This window comes from Mixophyes fleayi, chromosome 6 (assembly GCF_038048845.1).
Source record: "Mixophyes fleayi isolate aMixFle1 chromosome 6, aMixFle1.hap1, whole genome shotgun sequence".
NCBI classification, from domain to species: domain Eukaryota; kingdom Metazoa; phylum Chordata; class Amphibia; order Anura; family Limnodynastidae; genus Mixophyes; species Mixophyes fleayi.
In genome coordinates, this window is record NC_134407.1 from 203,903,791 (window position 1) to 203,925,232 (window position 21,442).

Consider the following 21,442-nt stretch of genomic DNA (forward strand, 5'->3'; position numbering starts at 1 on the left):
TGTAGGCCAATGAAACATTTAGAATTTGTAGTTAGCACTGGATAACTCCTTTGCCCTCTACTGGGTATCAGTGCCAGCTCATATACTATAGCGACACCAGGGGCGGTAAATTCATCAAGCTGGGGGTTTTAAAAAGGGGAGCTGTTGCCTATAGCAGCCAATCAGATTCTAGTTATCATTTATTTACTAGATTCTACAAAATGACAGCTAGACTCTGATCGGTTGCTATAGGCAACATCTCCACTTTTTCAAACCTGCTGCTTGATGTATTTACCACTTTATGTTGTATCACTTTTTTGTATATTGACTTGCCTGTGTCTAAAACTATTGCTGAATACATTGCTCCATCTTGCTGACTTCCTTCTGTGCTTTTCAGGTGGTTTTATATATCATCAGGCTAAGTTGTTCACTTCTCTTGCACTGTGACAAAACACAGCTCTGCTGCCCTCTCTGCACTGGGCGCCGTTGTCCCCAAAATCAGCTTTCTGGGGTATTCCAGCCAGGGCATGGATATAAACCACTCTGCTTTATGATATAAAGACATGTAGCAAGCATAACTGGATTTAGGTGGAGGGGGTGGGGTGTACAGAGGGTAACTGATGGTGGAAAACCCCCTTTAAAACATTCAGACCCTCACTTCAATATCCGTCCTGACAAACAGATTAAATCATACTTCCCCACTCTCCAGGAATGTCCGGGAAACTCCCAAATTCCAGATAGGTCTCCCGGACTCCCGCCATAGCAGGCCATTCTCCAGTGGACAGGATGGAAGCCTCCATGAATCCTGTAATTTTGGCTCCGCCCCTGTAGCAAAATGACGCGGGGGCAAGGCTTAAAAAGCTAGTGAGTATGGATTACATTGTGTTGTTACGTATTACTCAGCAACACCTAATGAGGGAGCATATGGGTCCACAGTGAGTAGGTGACATGCTCACATTATAGTAGTAAGTAAAGGACATACAACAGAACATATAGCGGAATGATATCACAAGGCAGCATTGATAACGAAGATGAACGAAACTATTCCACAGAATATTTATTGATTATCCTTTAATTATACAGGACCCACATTTTGCCTGTCCTCCGGTATCTCCCAGAGGACAGGTTTTAAAAGTTGGCAAGTATGGGATATCTATGTAACTGGTGCATCTGTAATAAAAATAGGCTGTTTTTTGTGAAATGAGTTATCCATGCTTACATTATTGAACAATTATTGAGAGATAAAGTGGGATATGTTTTACATTTAAGCTATGTACCTGCTGGCATTTGATTTGCATTAAAAAAAAAAAAGTAAAAACGTTTGTGAAAAACACGAACGTGGTTTGTGGCTATTCCTCCAGTGGTCATTAGAGGTCACTTCACTGACTTCAATGCGTTTAACTTGTGTTAAACAAGTTGAGTGGCGGCATGGCCATGTCATTAAGGGGGCGTAACCCTAGTCCGGAGCGCGCCTAGCGGTTTTGAAGCGCTAGGTTGCCCTCTTTTCTACTGCTCTCCCCTCCAAACTCCATTCTTGCCGTGCTCTTTCTCAGCAGTTCTCACATGCAGACAATACTTCACAACTTTCCCACTGATTGGGACAAAGCTGTCCCATTCGGGATGGAGAGAGCTCTCAAATCGGGGTTTTCATGCCTAAATCAGGACGCTTGGGAGATATAGTACCAGCATTTAAAACACTAACACAATGCATGAAATTGCCTAATTTAGGCCACTTAATAGTCCAGTTATTTGAGAGATGAGATTGTATAATACACAGAACAACATGAATCATTAGCAGAATGGGAATCTGATAAATAAGGTTTCTGTATGAAGTAGGGCCCATTAGCCACAGAAAGGATTTATACTAGGATGTGTCATTTCACTGCTGACGTAAAACAGAAGCACAAACTTGATTCAGTCTTCATCTGGCTGATCTGTAGACAACAACCTAAATCTGCAATGTAATTCAACACCGCCGAGGACCAGAGGGCTGACGGGATCCCAGCCATTTGTGCTCTCTCAGAAAACAGACTAAATGTGTCAGTGGCTGAAAAATTATATGCCGGGTAGTTTGCAGGATTGTGGGATTCTGTGTGTAAAAGCCATGTGGGTAAGCTAAGAGGGACAAAAACATACTCCCAAGCCTACCTTCAGCATATTGTGATAGATATACGTGACACACCAGCATGGCATTAACCCCTTCTTGTGATATGATGCCTCTAATCACATTGGGCCTGATTCATCTTCGAATGCAACGTGAGCTCAACTCAAGACCGCACGCAACTTGCACGCACGTCCGTCCATATTCAGACACGGGCGGAGCTCATGAAACGTTTCCATTTGAATCTGGGTGTAAGTACAGACAGAACAGGCTACAGGATACGCACATGCATATGTGTAATATAAAGTTCATCAGAACGCATAGAAAAAACAATAGTATATTAAATGTACAGCTATTAATACTATAATCACTAATAACAATATATTTAAAAAAAAAAAAAAAAAATTTGCATGAAAGACATAAGTCGAAGTTCTTGATGCGTCCTGTACATAAAATTAGAGATGCTCACTGACCCCCGTGAGCTGGTTTTGGTTTTGGATCTGGATTAGCTTTATGTTTTGGTTTTGGAAAAACCGCCCTCGTGTGTTTTGGTTTTGGATTTTTTAGAAAAATTGCTAAAATATGCTAAATTCACATAATTTTGCTCTTTTTTTGTTCCTACATTATTATTAACCTCAATAGCATTAATTTCAAGTCATTTGCAGTCAATTTTGACCACCTCACAGGTCACAATATTATTTTCATACACTTTCGGACAAATACTGCAGCGACCTGGCTGGATGGTAAGCGTCAGAGCAATGGCACAAACACACGGCAGTTCCTACCACATCTAGGACACATTGGCACACAGCAGTGGCAGAAAAGAACAATGGGGGTCCGCCCTCTCTCCCACCCCTCGCTATATTGGGTCTTAAACATACTTGCCAACATTTAATAATCTTCTTCCGGGAGCTGCAAGGGTGAGGTGGGCGTGTAAGGGGGCGGGGCTTCGGAAATCACGTCATTTTAGCCCCGGTGAATCGCGGCGTTTGAACCAAATTTTGCCCACTTCACTAGAAAGTGGGCAGATCAGGGAGATTACCATACTCTCCCGGGAGTCCGGGAGACTCTCGCGAAATGCGGGAGTCTCCCGGACATTCCGGGAGAGTTGGCAAGTATGGTCTTAAAAAGGAATTCAAAACTCGTGAGATCCGAGATCCAACGACGTCACAATGACGTTTTGCCTCGTCTTCAATTCTGAGGGCGCACCACAGTACAGAATCCCTAAGTTCGGGTGTGTTTGGTTCTCGAGGAACCGAGCCTGAGCATCTCTACATCTGCAAGTGAGTACGTACCTGAGAGATGCCCAGGGCTTGACTCGGACAAACGTGCGTGCACTTGTCCTCCGCACACCCTTGCTGTACATTGCCTATGTGCGTCCTTTTCCTGCCCCTCTTCCACCCTTCGGTTGGGAGTGTCATTTGCGCGCAGACATGAATTGCATGCAATGCGTTCACTGTTGTAAGTCCCAATCTGGCGCATGAGCACAGCAATTTCACGCGATATACAGCACACATATGGACTTGTGTTCCTACAGGAATCAGGCCCATTGTATCTGGTAGTGCGCTCTGAGCGGAGGTGTCGACAAAAAAAAGCATAATTACTTCTGTATTTTGAGTTGCAACTCAAGATCGTACAACAGAGAAAACAAATGATAGTATTTGTACCAGGCGTACATGGTGGAGCTAAATTCTGAGCCTGCGCGGGGCCGACGCAGGACCGCCATCAGGGGGTTACGGGGGGTACTGTTGTACCGGGCCCGGGCTCACCAGGGGGTCCGGTACAACAGCGCAACACATACTTACCTGGGGCCCCGCCACTGGTCTCCGCTACTGTGTCTTCAGCCTGGCTGTCACCGTGACAGCCAGGCACCGGGATGCGATCGCAGGGGTTGAGGAATCATTCCCCATGCGATCATGTGATCTGACACAGTAGCGGAGACCAGCGGCGGGCCCCCAGGTAAGTATATGTTGCTGTTGCTCATGGGGGGGCGCTCATCGGGGGGGGGGACACGGGGGGCCCGTACTGTGCATGATTATTTCTGAAGGCGGCCCTGGGCCGACGCATGCACAATGAAGTCCCACATTCATCTAACATAAACTTGCTGTATTTGTAAATGGATAGGTGATGGTAATTTCTGCTAATAACTGTGTATTTACCAAGCCAGATTGTACTGATCCTGTCAGTGAATTGTGTATATACTAAAATACAGACACATAGTGCGCTATCACTATTAAAATGACAGCAGTGCAACGACATTGACAGTGGTTATATAATCCATACATCTCTGTTTGCACCATGTTGTCCTATTCCAGATATCAGAGGAAGTGTCTGACAGCAACCAGGATCATGATAGATAATCCACAGTGATCATTTTCTGCTTGACAGGTCACACAGATGTTAACCTCACTTCCCCCTCTGTGTCTTATCAGTCCTACACCACAGATGTGCGGCTGGGACTGAGTATTAGGCTGGGTACACACTACAGACAATTTCTCCAGATGCAACATCTTTAGCGATTTTACCAAGGACAGAAAAAAAAATCCCCATCAGCATGTCCGATTCCTGTGTACACACTGTACACGTTTTACATTATTTACCGTCAGATCTGTGCTCTTCATCTGTCATCACCAGCAGCTGAAAAGATTGTGACTCTGCACATTCCATAGAGATCGTACACACTAATGTGATATCGTGTCCAGCGGTCGTTTATCGTGTGATTGGCCCGATAATCATCTGAAAACCCTGTAGTGTGTATCCAGCCTTAGAGGAATCCTATCTACTATTCTTGTTATATCATGTAATATTAAATAATGTGATTCAACAAAATGTGAGACTGCCTTCACCATTATACAACATGCATACTTTGTAAAAAAAAAAATATAGTTATATAGTTAACAAAGACAGGATGAAGATTAAATGCTGATTACCGGACTTTCGACAAACAGGGTAGAGATTTTAGAAAGAGGAACACTATTTTAACAGGTCTATATTAGTTATCTTTGACCAGGGTAAGATCACCTTTTGTATTCATTCTTTAAAACTAGGTGCACAAGGAAGAGCTGGGAGTGAAGCGGCTGGAGCTAGAACAATCTGTAGCCAATCAGAGCTTTTAAAATGTTACCATCATCACAGAGCTTCTTTGTGGGCAAGTTTGACGTGGCAGAGTCCATGCCATCATGTAGCCAGTCCGAGCATAAAAATGTCACCAGCACCACAGGGTAATTATGTGAATCTCTTGTCACACTAATAGTAGTGGCATCAAACGCATATACATATCTAATATATATAAGCCTAGCGGCGTGTGTTAGTGTGTGTGTGTGTGTGTAAAAAACTATTTTCTCAGAAAGGGCTCATCCAATGGACCTGAAATCTGGTATACTGACATTATTTGACAAAAAAATGATAATAGTGAAGTCAGTTAACTTCCATCATCCCCCCTTCCCCCCGTGGGAGGGGTAATAAAGGCTAAATTTACCAGTTGAGGGCTCAAACTCTTGACCGTGTGGGTATTTATTTACCAGAGCCTGTGTTTGGTCATGGACAATTGTATGTCACATTTTCACGAGTACGGAGAAGCAGTGATGTGAAAGTGCAGGTTATGAATACTGCCCTTCAAGGAAGACTGATTGAGCACAGCGATAAGGTGTTTAGCAGAAACGTTGTGTATCGAGAGGTTTTAGAACAGTAAGACGATGGAGATTAAGGATGTGGCGATGAAGATGAAGGATGAGGTGATGGAGAAAAATGATGAGGTGGTGACATGTGGACAAAACCACGTTAAAAAAGGGCGCTTACGTCGGGAAGTAAAGCTCTTCCCCTAAAGAGGCCTGGGCTAGGCCCAAATGCATGACAAGAACCTTTTTAACACCTTAAGTAGCTTGATTTGACTAGAATGCATGAGTATCATGCACGGGTTAATTTGTATATATATATATATATATATATATATATATATATATATATATATACACATACACACACACACACTGTCATATCATATATTATTTACTCAGTAAAGGACATTCTCACAGGTGTAAAACATGCAGCGTGCTGACCTTTTCCTGAAACGCTTCCTCATTCTAAAAATTCCAAAAATCTTGTCAGACAGGGCTCAGGGTCAAATATTTTTTAGTTGTGTCACGTAGGTCCCCAGTTATTGTTCCAGGCACTGAAAGACATTATATAGCCTCGCAAAGAAATTACTTTTTATGCTTACTTGGTAAAATGGGGAAACGAGAAAGATCGTTGCTCTTTTTCTGGCTGTCTCACGTAGGATTCTACGTATTATAAGCGACATTGCCATATCTCCGGTTAAAATGGGTGTTTATCTATTCATCTATTTTTTTTTTTTAAACAATTTATTTTTAATATTATTAATTTTTTTTTTATTATTATTTTTTCTTTCTTTCTTTAAATCTGGACTTCCAGATCCACTGTGCATGCACAGAACGGCTGGCTCCAGGCCACCCTGGACTGGTCCGCCCCTGGACCGATCAATAATGCTGCTGAGCACTTTCAAGGGCCCCCTGGATGCCCGAGTAAAGAATAATAATAATAGGACAGACAGCTAAATCTATATTCTCTTTCTCCATCTTTTTGAAGGCGGTTGCTAATAATATTTTTTATGTTTATATTTTTAATGTTTTTAAAAATGCTGTGTGCTTCATTAACTTAAGCCTAGTTTGCATATTATAGCACAGACCAGCCAGCCCAGAACGTGTGATGTGTTTTAGAGCTCTGAAGAAGCCATTTGGGGTGTTTTCTGACAAAACCTCGCCTCCAGTTAGATTAGACGACTGACTTGTCACCACAGTGTTTTGCAGATAGTCTTCCTCATTTCAGTTGGTTGCAGGCGATTAAAAGGTAAATACGGACCTCTTTTTGGATTGTATCCCTTCCTCATTCTCCATTCTTTTACTATTCCCCTTTTATATGCCTTCAATCTTTTCACCTTTCTCTCTTCCACCTCTCTTACTATCCCCCCCCCCATCTCTTTCATGGCTGCTTTCTCTTTACACCTACAATCTTGTCTATTTTTCTGCCCTTTCTTCCAGTTTTTCCCGTCCCTATTCGATTTCTTGTTCTCTTATCCCTCATTATACATCTCTCTCCCTCTGCCACCTCTACACTTTATATCTCTCATTTTATCCTTATACTGTCCAATTGTAAGCAGACAAATAAAAGCCATGAATTGCCTATTTCAATTTGAGAAAAAAATAAATAGATATTATTCCCATTGTATTTGCAAATCCCGTATTTAGCAGAATACACAAAGCCGGGACAAATTAATTCTATAATAATCCACTACCAGATATAGAATGAGGCTAATGTTCCACAGACCACTTTTGAAAATTCCATCCTTTCAAAATCTCTCTGAGTGACAGCATAAGGGGTTAATTGCACAAAGACTGAAGTCAGAGTGATAGAATCTTTACTATCTGTATAAACAGTGAGGCAAAACAAGTCCTACTGGTTTTCTGACACAGAAAGGATTTTACATTTAGCTTCTTGTTTTTGCTTTCAGCAATGGCGGAGTTTGAGGTCGTCTGTGCGTACTGTGATCCTCCTTTTCCTGCTGCTAAGACGTGTCGGGTTTGTGAAGTTTCTCTGTGTAATGATCACCTGAGAGCCCACAGCACGTCAGAGGAACATGTCTTATATGAACCCACCTATGTCCTGGGGAACCGAAAATGCCCCATCCACAGTCTGAACTTCAAATACTACTGTTCAGAAGATGGTGTTTGCATATGTGAGTCATGTTTTTTGGCTGAAGACCACAGAGAACATCAGGTTGAATCTCTCTTTGAAGCATCTGAGAAGCTGAAGGAAAGTTTGAGGGATATTTTGGCCCAAATGTCTACAAAGAAAGAGGAGGCTGAAAAAGAAATACAGAGTCTGCAGCAACAAAAGAGCAGACTACAATACAAAAATGATCATGTAACAAAGCAAGTGACTGCTGTATTTCAGGGTATAAGGAGACAGCTGGATATCCTAGAGAATGAAGTCCTGAGGGACATCTCCAAGCAGCTAGAGCTGATTTCTCATCCACTCTTAGAATGTATACAGCAGTTGGAAATAAATAAGGACGAGCTGTCCATTAAGACCTGTCACATCGAGGAACTGTGTAACATGACTGATGCACTAACCCTCTTACAAAGAGCTGAAACATATAGCACTGACTTTTATGACACTAATGTGGAATGGAATAATGCCAACTGGAGATATGGTGAAATGTTCCAAGGTGATCTGGATGAGGGTCTGATCTCAGTGACTTTATATAAGGGCTTATCTGATATTATGACTGGTGCAAAAGAAAAGCTTTATATGCAGAATGCTTCGGATATATTTTTTGATTCACAAACAGCTGGTGTTTTTCTAGATATGTCGGGCCCCTTGAAAATTGTGAAATCATCAGAAAGAAAAATAAATCGCCCCAAAATGCCAGAAAGATTTCAGTATAATCAAGTTTTAAGCACCAGGAGCTTTTCCTCAGGGCGACATTACTGGGAGGTAGAGACCAGTGAATTGGGGAACTGGAGGGTTGGTATATCTTATCATAGTATAGACAGGAAAGGAGAACAGTCATACATAGGAGACAATAATAAATCCTGGTGTCTGGGAGGGTGTAATGGGTTGTATTCTGTGATGCATAATAAAAAATATACTGATTTATTTCAGAAATCTGCTAGCTGTAAGAAAGTGGGAATATATCTGGACTATGATGCTGGGAAACTCTCCTTTTATGCTCTGTGTGACCCGATCAGACACTTACACACCTTCCCTGCCACCTTCACTGAGCCCCTTCATGCTGCATTTGGTGTATGGGATAGCTGCCTAAACATATGTAGCTAGGACCTAGATCAGCATGACCCATTGTTTTAATCTAACACTAGCATTCAAGGCTAGATTTTCTAAAATGCCGGTTTGAAAAAGTGGAGACGTTGCCTATAGCAACCAATCAGATTCTAGCTGTCATTTATTTAGTACATTCTACAAAATGATAACTAGAATCTGATTGGTTGCAATAGGCAGCATATCCACTTTTTCAAACCCGAAGTTTAGTAAATATACCCTTGAGTTATGTGTAAGCAATCTGTATAGAGAAGCAAATTATTCAGCCTTCCAAAAAACAATAATGTAACACAAATTAACCTTTCGCAATGACATAAAGTAGCTGAAAAGTTGCATTATATTAAAACTATATACATTTCCTACCACAGATGATGAAGTGAAGGCAAAACATTCAAAATTATAGCGTTATATTTTGCAATAAAGCTATCGATTATATACAGTAACTCTATGGTTATGATATAGTAAATCTGTTTTGTGAATATATTCAATAGAAGAATCAACAAATTGTGACATGTTAATTAAAGTGCAAGGTTGCTCTCTACATGTTAGCATATTTCTGTGAAACTCTGCATTTTAATCAATAATTAAACTGCCCTTTTAGCAGCAAAACACAGTATGAGCCTGTTCATTATTATGATTATTTTTTAAAAATATCTGTGCCTTTTTAAATATGATGCTTCTTAATAAGAGTATTATCTTAAAATTACTTTTATTATGTTTTAAGTCCTAAACATGTGTTAACACATTCTCACCGGTCGCTGTATATGTTTGGACCTGGGACTTCATTTCTGGTGTGGATTATAAAGGACAGATTAAAACGGCGCTCATGTAAGTTTGGACCCCCCCCCCCCCCTGTGAAGGGTAGCTGGATGGTGGGACTGAACAAGAATGCTATTACTCAGGCAAATTCATGACTGATTATTAATAACTAGTACACCCATTCATTATTGGGGACTAATACAAGTTGCACATTTTCTGCTATTATAAGTCATGTTATATAGGTCGACTCACCTCTATACAATACAGATGTTCCAAGAGGCATCAGTTTATGCAATCTTCCTACCACCGCCTTGAACTATGTCAACCCGTAGACAGGAAGTCTTCGCTGATACGCATCGCGCGGCTCAATTTGAAGTCCGTAATAGCTACTTGTCGAGATCCTATTTTCGACTAGGCTCATCAGCCTAGGTAACGCACATCTAGTAGGTCCATGCAAGACAGATCTAATGGTAAATGCTGTACTAGTTATGATTACATGCAATTTGCATTGAATCTATTAGTTCTGAACATAGGGGAGGCCTATTCAGGACCTGATTATCCAATAGACTCCCTAGGATACAGCCTAGGGCGTAAGGCTATTGGGAGGGGATGGCAACATTTTGGGGGGAGCGAAATTGTGACAAGGAGAGGTATAAACTGTGATTAAATTTAAAATATAAGAGAATGGTTGTTCTTCAAAGTAAAAACAAAACATGACATAGGCAAACCGAGAGGGGGTTTCCAAGTGCCTGGAAACCCCCTCCAAACCTGAGGCACTGTATACTTGAGGTGGATGGACCCTGCCCCTGCTTCACACAGCTCAGCTTGAAAAGGGAGATCTGCGTGCACCTAACAGTAGTGCACGCAGCATTGCCCATGTATATTATGAGGATAGGAGGAGTTGGAGAGCAGTTGAGCACTGTCTAAATTTATAGCCACACCCCCATGCACGCTGGTCACGCCCACGTGTGGTGTGGAAACCCCCCTCTACAAATCCTGCGTTTGCCCCTGCATGAATGAAAAATATAGTAAAGTTTTAATCTTGACGTATTCTCATGTTGAAGGCTGAAGACAACGAGACATCCTCGGGCGGGTGCTTGAGGATAAGCGAGTAGGAGAAGCAAGGATGGCAACAGGTGTGATAGCCCCCGTCCCCTTTTTTGTCTTCACCCACAGCAGCGCTCATTTACGCCTCCGTTCTGCAATACAGTTCTGACTTTAATGAAAATGTAATGAGTGACAAAGATTGCTGTGACCCTTTAAAATAGCCAAGAGGAGCTGAGTTTTCGAAAACATGGGAACATAAACATTTTTGTGTGTATGTGTGTGTGTGTGTGTGGGGGGGTGTTAATTTTTACTTAACGCATATTGGTTTGGCGTGGATGGCAAGGGGGCACTACAAGCGTATTAGTCTAGGGCGAGCTGAACCCTTAATCAGGCCCTGGACCTATTGGTGTTTCAGGTGTCTCCTTAGGGTCTCCCTTGGAAAATAAAACCAGTACTTTTCTAAATCAAAATATGTCATTGGTGGAAATAAAAATAGTATTTTATTTAATGTTAATATGCCCGTGTGGCCATACTCTTAAAGTTTTGTTTTTTTAAAACAGTGATTAGTACAGTAGGAAATGAATCAGCAATATCATGGAAATACCATGCAGCATTTTACTCTGCTTTAGATTTAGATGTGTTACACAATCAATTGCTTATACTAAAGTGAAGTAATAATAAAATTACTTTCTAAATGGCGAAATATGAGGTGATTGTACTGCTGATTGAAAAACAGCCTGGGGGCCAAAGATTTCAGAACAGTGCCTAACTCTGGTCTACTTTGGTCAGTAATACATCCCACCGGCAAATAGCACCAGAATATGGAATCATCATCATCACCATTTATTTATATAGCGCCACTAATTCCACAGCGCTGTACAGAGAACTCACTCACATCAGTCCCTGCCTCATTGGAGCTTACAGTCTAAATTCCCTAACGCACACACACACACACAGAAACACACATACTAGGGTCAATTTAATAGCAGCCAATTAACCCACTAGTATGTTTTTTAGAGTGTGGGAGGAAACTGGAGCACCCGGAGGAAACCCACGCAACCACAGGGAGAACATACAAACTCCACACAGATAAGGCCATGGTCAGGAATTGAACTCATGACCTCAGTGCTGTAAGGCACAAGTGCTAGCCACTGAGCCACTGTGCTGCCCATGGAATCACAATCTGCTCTAATTCCAAATGAACAATCTCTAAATCCTTGTGGAGTTTTACACAAAAAATGTTTAACTGTATACATAGTATTTAACACAGTCATAAAACATACAGATGGTGTACGGTTCATGGCACCGAACAGTTAATTGCAGAATTCATGCTATCTTTATTATTATTATTATTAATTTTTATTTATAGGGCGCCACTAGGTGTCCGCGGCGCAGTACAGGGAAAAACGAAATTAGGTGGAATATATCACAGAGGAGGTGGAATATATCACAGAGGAGGTGGAATATATCACAGAGGAGGTGGCACATTACACAGAGGAGGTGGATTATATCACAGAGGAGGTGGAATATACCACAGAGGAGGTGGAATATATCACAGAGGAGGTGGAATATATCACAGAGGAGGTGGAATATATCACAGAGGAGGGGGAATATATCACAGAGGAGGTGGAATATATCACAGAGGAGGTGGAATATATCACAGAGGAGGTGGAATATATCACAGAGGAGGTGGAATATATCACAGAGGAGGTGGCACATTACACAGAGGAGGTGGATTATACCACAGAGGAGGTGGAATATACCACAGAGGAGGTGGAATATATCACAGAGGAGGTGGAATATATCACAGAGGAGGTGGAATATATCACAGAGGAGGTGGAATATATCACAGAGGAGGAGGAATTGAGAACTGAGATCTGCATAGGAGCGAAGGATAATAAAAGCTTTGCTGTATCTTTAACTGAACTATTCTCTGGAGTGTTAACAGTTAACTTTGTGGTAGTCATAGGGGAGGGGTATAGGGCTATAAGTTGGATGGGCGGAGTTTGCTCAGGCCTTGGCAGATCTGGAAGTTGCCCACCCACCCTCCCTGTTTCGTTGGATGAGATAAAGGATTCGACTAGATTCTCTGATGATTGATATCAGCATTGGAGACAGCATGGTTCTCAGCGAAGACGGATGAGTTATGGCCGGAAAAGCAGTACAGTTGACGGCCAGTGGTTTGGGCGCACATTTACGGTATTGGGCATGGTGAACCCGCCTTCCTTCGAGTGAATCGGCTATTAGACTCGGTTTCAGGCACCACCCTTGTGGGTTGACCTGTGGTTGCTTCCCGTATAGCCCAGAGGAGGGGCAGGTTCGGTAGATTCAGGACGTGGTGCCCCGTCCAGGTAGATATGTGTGCCCGGGGTTTGATTGGTTGGTCTCCCACGTGAACCCAGGGGTTTGGTTGTTCCCCAGTGAGTAGTCCTAAGGATATGCTAGGACAGTTGGGTTTTGCCTGGCACACGTCGGTCTGACTGCTTATTTCACCTCCACCATGTTTAAGAATAAATCATTTATTTGTGCCCTACTTCAAGTCTTGTGTCGTTACTTTAAGGTTATAGTGAATAAGATGAAGAAGGTAAAAGAGGTTAAGGTATCAGACATAAGACTTTTAATATCACAAAGGGTTGGATATATATATATCACAGAGGAGGTGGAATAGATAAAAAAGGGTTGGATATATATCAGAGAGGAGGTGGATATATATCACAAAGGAGGTGGAATATATCACTGAGGAGGTGGAATATATCACAGGGGAGGTGGAATATATCACAGAGGAGGTGGAATATATCACAGAGGAGGTGGAATATATCACAGAGGAGGTGGAATATATCACAGAGGAGGTGGAATATATCACAGAGGAGGTGGCACATTACACAGAGGAGGTGGAATATATCACAAATGGTTGGATATATATCACAGAGGAGGTGGAATATATCACAGAGGAGGTGGAATATATCACAGAGGAGGTGGAATATATCACAGAGGAGGTGGAATATATCACAGAGAAGGTGAAATACATCACAGAGGAGATGGAATATTTCACAGAGAAGGTGGTAGAAATCATAGAGGAGGGGGAGGAATCCTACAGTGGAGGTGTAAGAAGCATGTTGCTTATTTCAAGATTGACACCTCCATCTTAGATGGCCAAACTCCTTATCTGAAGAACATCTTACACCTTATAAGACATAAAATATTTCATACTTTACACTACAACAAGCAACAGTAAAACTACCATTCACTCTGTTATGATATTGTGGATTAAACAATATTATAATCTGGATGCAGAAATATATCACATGTGGCAGAGGAGCTTCTTTTCTACCTAGGTAATGGTGGAGTTGGTGCCATAGCTCCCTAGAAATGTCTTAATTCTACTTCTACTTCTGAGACAGATGTGATAGCAAAACATGTGTTTCCAAACTAGCTAATGTTTCTATCTGATGAATTGTAGTATAATTATTTTTTCTATTGCTTTTTAAGTGTTAGACAATCATTGGAAAAAGGACAATGTCTTTACATACATTTTACTTGCTGCTATAGCAGAATAAGTTCCCACTATTAGCCTTTAATGTGGATATTATTGTGCGCTAAGCAGCACACTTCATGGTCACCTGAGAGCCTACCAGCAATTTTCTGTACATCAATAACGTGAAATATGCAAAATACTTTATTGTCAAGAGAAAAATTGCTATATATATATATCGTAATGACTGTCTTATTCTATATGGGGCAGCACAGTGGCTAAGTAGTTAGCACTTCTACCTCATAGCGCTGGGGTCATGAGTTCAATTCCCAACCATGGCCTTATCTGTGTGCAGTTTGTATGTTCTCCCCGTGTTTACATGGGTTTCCGCTGGGTGCTCCGGTTTCCTCCCACACTCCAAAAACATACCAGTAGGTTATTTGGCTGCTATCAAAATTGACCCTGTGTCTGTCTGTGTGTATGTATGTTAGGAAATTTAGACTGTAATCTCCAATGGGGCAGGGAATGACTTCTCTGTACAGCGCTGCGGAATCAGTGGCGCTATGTCAATAAATGGTGATGATGATGATGATGATGATTCTAACTTACTTGAAGTGTGAGAGCTAAGTAATGGTGGCTGGAAAGTATCTTAAATCCTGTCTGGGGGGAGAGCAAGATCGCTCTGTGCATGCCCAGAACCGGACTATATGCCAGTGAGGGCAGCAACATCCAATTCATCGTCGAGTGCAAAGGACCCTTCCACTAGCCTTTGATTTCATCGGCGGAACAGGGAGGGGAATGAGTGTAGTCAATGTACAGTAAGGGCTAGACCAACCTGCAGACAATCAGTGTATTAGAACTAGATCAATCTGTAACCAATAGGACCACTATAACACTTGCAGGGCTAGACACACCGGTAACCAATCAGTGTGTTAGAATATTCACAGGGCTAAAAAAAATCTGCAGCCTATCAGAGCATACGAATAATCTCAAGAATAGGACCAACCTGTGAACCAGTCTGGGCATTATAGCATTCATCATTGGACCAGACCAAACTGTAGCCAATCAGAGCGTTAGAACATTGACAGGACTTTGACACAGCTGCCAAACTGCAGCAACTAAATATATGAGTGAAATGTTCCTATATAGGAAAACAAAGTTCATATATCCATCATGCAAAAAAAAGACATGTTTAAATATACACCTCTATAATAGAAACTGAATATTGCAATGCAGAGCACTTTGCAAACACAGGCTGCACAAATCACGCTTTTGTAAAATATAAATAAATTGGTGTTTACTTGTGTTAATGGATCACTTCGCTGTTAGGCTAAAGTGCAGTACTGCATATCTCCACACAAGGCCAGTGTTAAATCTCCAACTATTGGGCTCATACGTAACTGTTGAAAGATACAGATATTCCAGACATTCTAAGCCAAAATCACAAAGAGTTGTGTTCTGTGATCGGGAAACTGAATCTCTCTGTCTTGTTTCCAAATTGTTTATTTGACAGCGATGTAAAACGATAGCGTGAATCGAGACCTGTCAACTTGCCAACATTTAAAGGGATGAGTTTCGCCATATTCCGATAAAAGAAGAAAAAAAATATATATATATATTTTTTTTTAGAAATTATCAAAGGAAAGGCAAGAATTATGGTGTAGGGGTCACTTCCATGTGCTTTTGCCAAAAATTACAAACATTTGAATAAAGAAAGCAGACTATCAGTCTGCTTGGTAATTCTATTTAAAACTTTTAAACTGAGAAGACCAAAACAGTACCCTGGGCCAATTGAATAAATGTGTCTCACCTTATATCTTGGCAGGAATGATTGTGATTATTCTCAGGATTTTAAAAATTCACTTTGGATCTGTATGTAAGTACGCAGCAGAGCGGTATTGGCAGCTCGTATAAACTAATGGTACTGCTCGAGCAAGCCATGCTGAGGATTAGCAAATAAAATCTATTGGAGTTCATGCGGGTACATTTTAGATCCATGAAATCATATCACACAGACATTGTTTTCTGATACAAACAAAATATTTCAATATTAGCTCCAAAAAGATCAAACAGAGGACTGGCATTGTTAATTCATGGATGCTAATGTGCTATGAACAGAGGGAATGCTTGATGGTGTATTTTTTGTCTTCGGAAGGATTTTCAAGTTTTGCAGACATGATTAACTCTTATAGGACAGTTTGCTAAGTATTATATGTCAGCCTTAGCATTAGCATGATGTTCAAATGGTCAGCAGTATAACTTAAATGCCCCCTGAGACACAGTACTGGTCCCCTTTACACTCTCTGCACCTTGTATCTTCTCTTCTCCCTTGACACCCGTCCCCTTATCTCTTGTCTGTCCAATTCATGTCTACCTTGGGCCATCGTAGCTTCTGGACCCTTATGCGTTTTGGTATCTTTGAAACCCTTATTCCTATGCCACTACTGAAGCTGCTCCTTGGACTTTCAATAGGAAACTATGTGCACGTCTATAGTAGGGATGTTCACTGATCCCCGTGTTCTGGTTTTGGTTTTGGCAAAACCGCCCTCATGTGCTTTGGTTTTGATGTTGGTTTTGGATCTGTATTTTTATAAAATTTTTTAAAAATATTGCTAAAAAATGCTAACATCACATAATATGGCTTAACCCTTTAAATAGAAGTGTGGGAAGTGTTAGCTATTTTTGCTATCAAAGTGCAGAATGTGCGCAATTGGGTAAATAAGTCAGGTGTTCTACGGGCCTTATGTGTAGATGGTGGCAGATGGGAGGAAGTATGTGCCTGTGTTGGGGAAGGGATCAGTTAAATCTGTCACCTAAGGGATGAGTGAGAGCGAGATTGAGGCTGGAATCCTGTGTGTTCCCTTACAGTAAACTTCCAAGTCACCAGGGTGCAAACTGTGGTTTGTGACTGGTAAAATAAATCAGGAGTGATAAAATAGAGGTGATAAATTGTTTGACTGTTTGATTACTTGATAAGTTATTAGATCAGGTCGCTGGCAGAGGCTGGTCTACCTCACAGTTATTGGATGCACATCTTCACTAGCTACATAAAAAGGTCCTGACTGAATGGATGGAACCTGAATTCTGCATTATTTTGGGCCCCGATATTCCAACTTCATGGATCTCCTCCCACTACACTGGCAGACCAGAGCTCTGGAACTTTTTACCTGCACCCCTTCCCCCACACACACCCCAAGGACACCCAAGATAATTTTTTGTCTCCAGTACAGCAACTTCATTGGGCCCCCTATAGTCAACTAGAAGGAAAACGTATGTGCCGTCGCTACGTGGCGCAGCATGGCGCCAAAGGGGTGTGGCCATACCTTTGGGGGCGTGACTAGGAGGTGAAAAGCGCAAGGCAAGGCATAGTTTAATATATATCCTCATTAGAGGATACATAGAATTGGTGCTAGAGGGCTCCCGTAGTCTAGGGAAGGAACACTGTAGCACTCTCATTACAGAAATACCCATCAGCTTTACTCACACATGCCCCCCTCTGCCCACATGATTTACTCACAAGTGCCCAATCACTGCCCACATGCTTTACTCAAACATACCCCCTCTGCCCACATGCTTTACACAAACATACATCCTCTTCCCAGAAGCTTTGCACACACATGCCACCTCTGTCCACATGCTTTACACACACACAAACCCTCTACCAAGTAAATTTACACACACATGCCCCCTCCCTATCACATTGCCCCTTCTTCTTCCCCTTTTCTCTATCTGAGACAGCACAGAAACAGGAGGCTTTACAGCAGCCTCCAGCACTGTGTACCATTTGATTGCTGCTGTCACATGACCTGCTGTCACAGTGACTCTGATGGGATCGAGCCACTACCTACAGAGATGGATGCAGGCAGCCTATGCGGTCCGTGCATAGGCTGTCACATGGCATAGTACTTACTGCGAGGGCATCATTCATTCATAGAATATTGTACTACATAATGTCGTACAATATTCTATGAATGAATGACACTGCCACATTTAGTGGTATGCAATGTAACAGCCTAAGTGTGGACTGCATAGACTGCCTGCTTGAACACACCCCCCTTTTCTGGGAAACGCTAAAAACAATAAAGAAGTAAAGAAGCACAAAAAAACAAAAACAAAATGTCAGTGGTCTGCAGTGCGGGTCAGGGCCACCTGGCATACCCGAGCCCCGGTAATCAGTACCCCCCCCTCTCAGTGCCCCTGCTCCCACCTCACGGCATCCCAGCATATAATTGTCTCACATGAACTAAAAGGGGCATTTCAAATGAAAGCTTCCAATTTAATAATTTCATAGCTTTGTCTTTCCAATCTCTTACTCAGCTTTTTCAGATATGTATTTATAAATCAGACTTTTCCTTTGATTGACAATTGCGCACACAGAACTTTATTTCATATCCCAGGGCAATTAAAATAAACCACACTGTCTGATAATATAAAAACATGACTGAAAAAAACACAAAAGCAAACTAAAGGAGAAATTATGAATTTAGCAAAAGTCGCAAGGGAGTGCATATAAGAAAGTAAAATATTCTGAAGGGAAAAGCCCTTTAAGAAATGCAGAGCGCACTAGTTAAACCACCTCTCAACTCCCATCTCACGCAAATCTATGGAAACGATTTCACCACTGTTGCTTATTGGCGAGGCTTAGAGATTGTTCCCCAGTTATTTATAGATATTAATGCTTAAAATGGAGAACCACCAATTCAAACAGCATATCACAGCGTGTTCTCCGGAGCTGATACATGTTAGAATTTCTCAATAACAAAATAAATAGATATTTTTATCTCTACCCGTAAAACAAGATTGTAATAAGATTCTACAGGAATGTTATGCTGGCAGCAGTGATTTAACCTCACGTTTTCTGTCCATCATATCTGTAATACAATAGGTGGCTGCCGGCATGTTTAGAGAGTTGATTTGCATATAGAGAAAGCAATTTACTGTGGCTATAAGTCAAATTAACTCGAAATACAAGTAGTTGCAAGGTTTGAGAAGTATATCCTATAATAACCATCATCGTTGAGGAAAATTTGCAATATGACGTATAAGAACAAATTGACAGGATATTGTACAGACTGAGAACATTTGTGACCTCGAGAAGTAGATACCAATGAAACTCATGTGATTCAATCCTCAGAACATTTTAGTATCTTTTGCCAACAGTTTGGTCCAAAAATAGGCAAAAAACAGTAAGCTTGACACAATATGCAAAATGTACCGCTATGTACTTAGGTTTCATATAACAGATGGAATTAATTTTGTATAGCTAGTATGCCCTAACCTGCTGTATTGTTGTACAACCAAAGCGTGAAATATTTTTGAGTACAGATATGAAAAATGATCCATTCTTCTGTTACCGCTTGATACCTCTTATGGAGATCCTAGCGTTCGATATCTCACGCCGACTGGTTTTCTAACACAACATCCTATAACTTTAGTGATATTTTATGTTCATCATATCCGTGCAAAGTAAGTTCTTCACACACTTGTTCTCCCAACTCTCACAACAGGGTTAGGGTTGGTGGGTGGGGATTTCAATGCCATCTAGGATCTTAAATTAGACCGCTCGCAGCTTACTCTGCACGTGTAAGTCGTAAATTACTGCCCTTGATCTCTCAGAACAACTTATATGACTCTTGGGGAGTCCTGTATTCCAATGATAGAACTAGAGATGGTCACTGACCCCCGTGTTTTGGTTTTGGATTCGGTTTTGGATCTGGATTACCGTCGTGTTTTGGTTTTGGTTTTGGTTTTGCAGAACCGCCATTGCGTGTTTTGGTTTTGGTTTTGTTTGGTTTTGTTTTGCTATTTTTGGGGAAAATCCATGTTTTTGGGCCTAAATTAACCCAATTTAGTGCTCCAACTGTTTTAGAGACAAGTAATCTAATTGTTGAGGTAATAAATCATGCAAAAAAACAGTTTAATTCTTCGTTGGTAGGCCTATTCTACACACAAAACAGATTGTCTTCCTCTCCATCTATGCATATTGGCGATGCAGCCATCGTCTTTGAATGTATATTACACCCTACACTTATAGTTAAATATGTAAAGAAATGGAAAAAGCCAGTTTGGTTTCTGTCTCTCAAGGCCCCCCTCCACTTGTATAAAATACCAAAAAATTCAGCCACTATAGACTGTACAATATTAATTGACATGGAGAAAGCCAGTTTGGTTTCTGTCTCTCTAGGCCCCCCTCCACTTGTATAAAATACTAAAAAATTCAGCCATTATAGACTGTACAATATTAATTGACATGGAGAAAGACAGTTTGGTTTCTGTCTCTCTAGGCCCCCCTCCACTTGTATAAAATACCAAAAAATCCAGCCGTTATAGACTGTACAATATTAATTGACATGGAGAAAGCCAGTTTGGTTTCTGTCTTTCTAGGCCCCCCTCCACTTGTATAAAATACTAATAAATTCAGCTGTTATATACTGTACAATATAAATTGAAATGGACAAAGGCAATTTGGTATCTGTCTGCATCATAATCATCAACATCATCATTAGCGCCCTCGTCGCCTACACAAATCTCCCCCTCATCCTCTTCTAATTCCAAAGTGGCATCCTCAATTTGGGTATCACCGGCTACACTCGGGCTATTAAGGCACACATCAGCAGAATGCTCACGATTAGACATCCCACTGTTGGATGGACTCTCCACAGGGATTGTTGTCATTTGTGAATCAGAGCAAATATTCTCCTGTAATGCCTCACTGTTATCTTGCAGCTCGGCTTTGACGCGTAACAGTAGTTGTGCACCAATTGTAGGCTGGGTAACTTTTTGGGATCTGCCACTAATAGCCAAAGGTGAAGGCCTCATTCTCTCTTTGCCACTGCATGTGTAGAATGGCATGCTTGCAATTTTTTTTTTATCGTCACTTAACTTTTGCTCAGTTACACTTCTTTTTCGCTTCAATACAGTAAATTTTTTTTTGGTTTTTGGTTTTTGCACTAATTTGAAAACACTCTGTTGTTTGACATCGCCTTGGCCAGATGACGTACTGGGAACACTAACATCAGGACTGGTGACAGAACCTGGTTGCTCATTCAGATCATATGTGGACTGCTTTGAATCCATCCTGAGCGCAAACCACTGGGGAGTGCTAAAAATTATTTAGTAGATACTGCTGACAGATATGACTTTTGACAGCCAGAAATATTAATGCACAATTAGGGAGGACACCCCAAAAGCACTGAGGAGTGCTAAAAATTGTTTAGTAGATACTGCTG

At 41.3% G+C, this 21,442-nt stretch overlaps 1 protein-coding gene across 1 annotated transcript; it reads left to right on the forward strand.

The window, feature by feature from the left end:
* Positions 1-7,553: 7,553 nt before the first annotated feature.
* LOC142095242 (E3 ubiquitin-protein ligase TRIM39-like) lies at positions 7,554-9,352 on the forward strand. The gene has a single exon (XM_075178147.1). It carries the CDS (start codon positions 7,610-7,612, stop codon positions 8,933-8,935), a length of 1,326 nt encoding a protein of 441 aa, XP_075034248.1. The 5' UTR covers positions 7,554-7,609; the 3' UTR covers positions 8,936-9,352.
* The last annotated feature ends 12,090 nt before the right edge of the window (positions 9,353-21,442 follow it).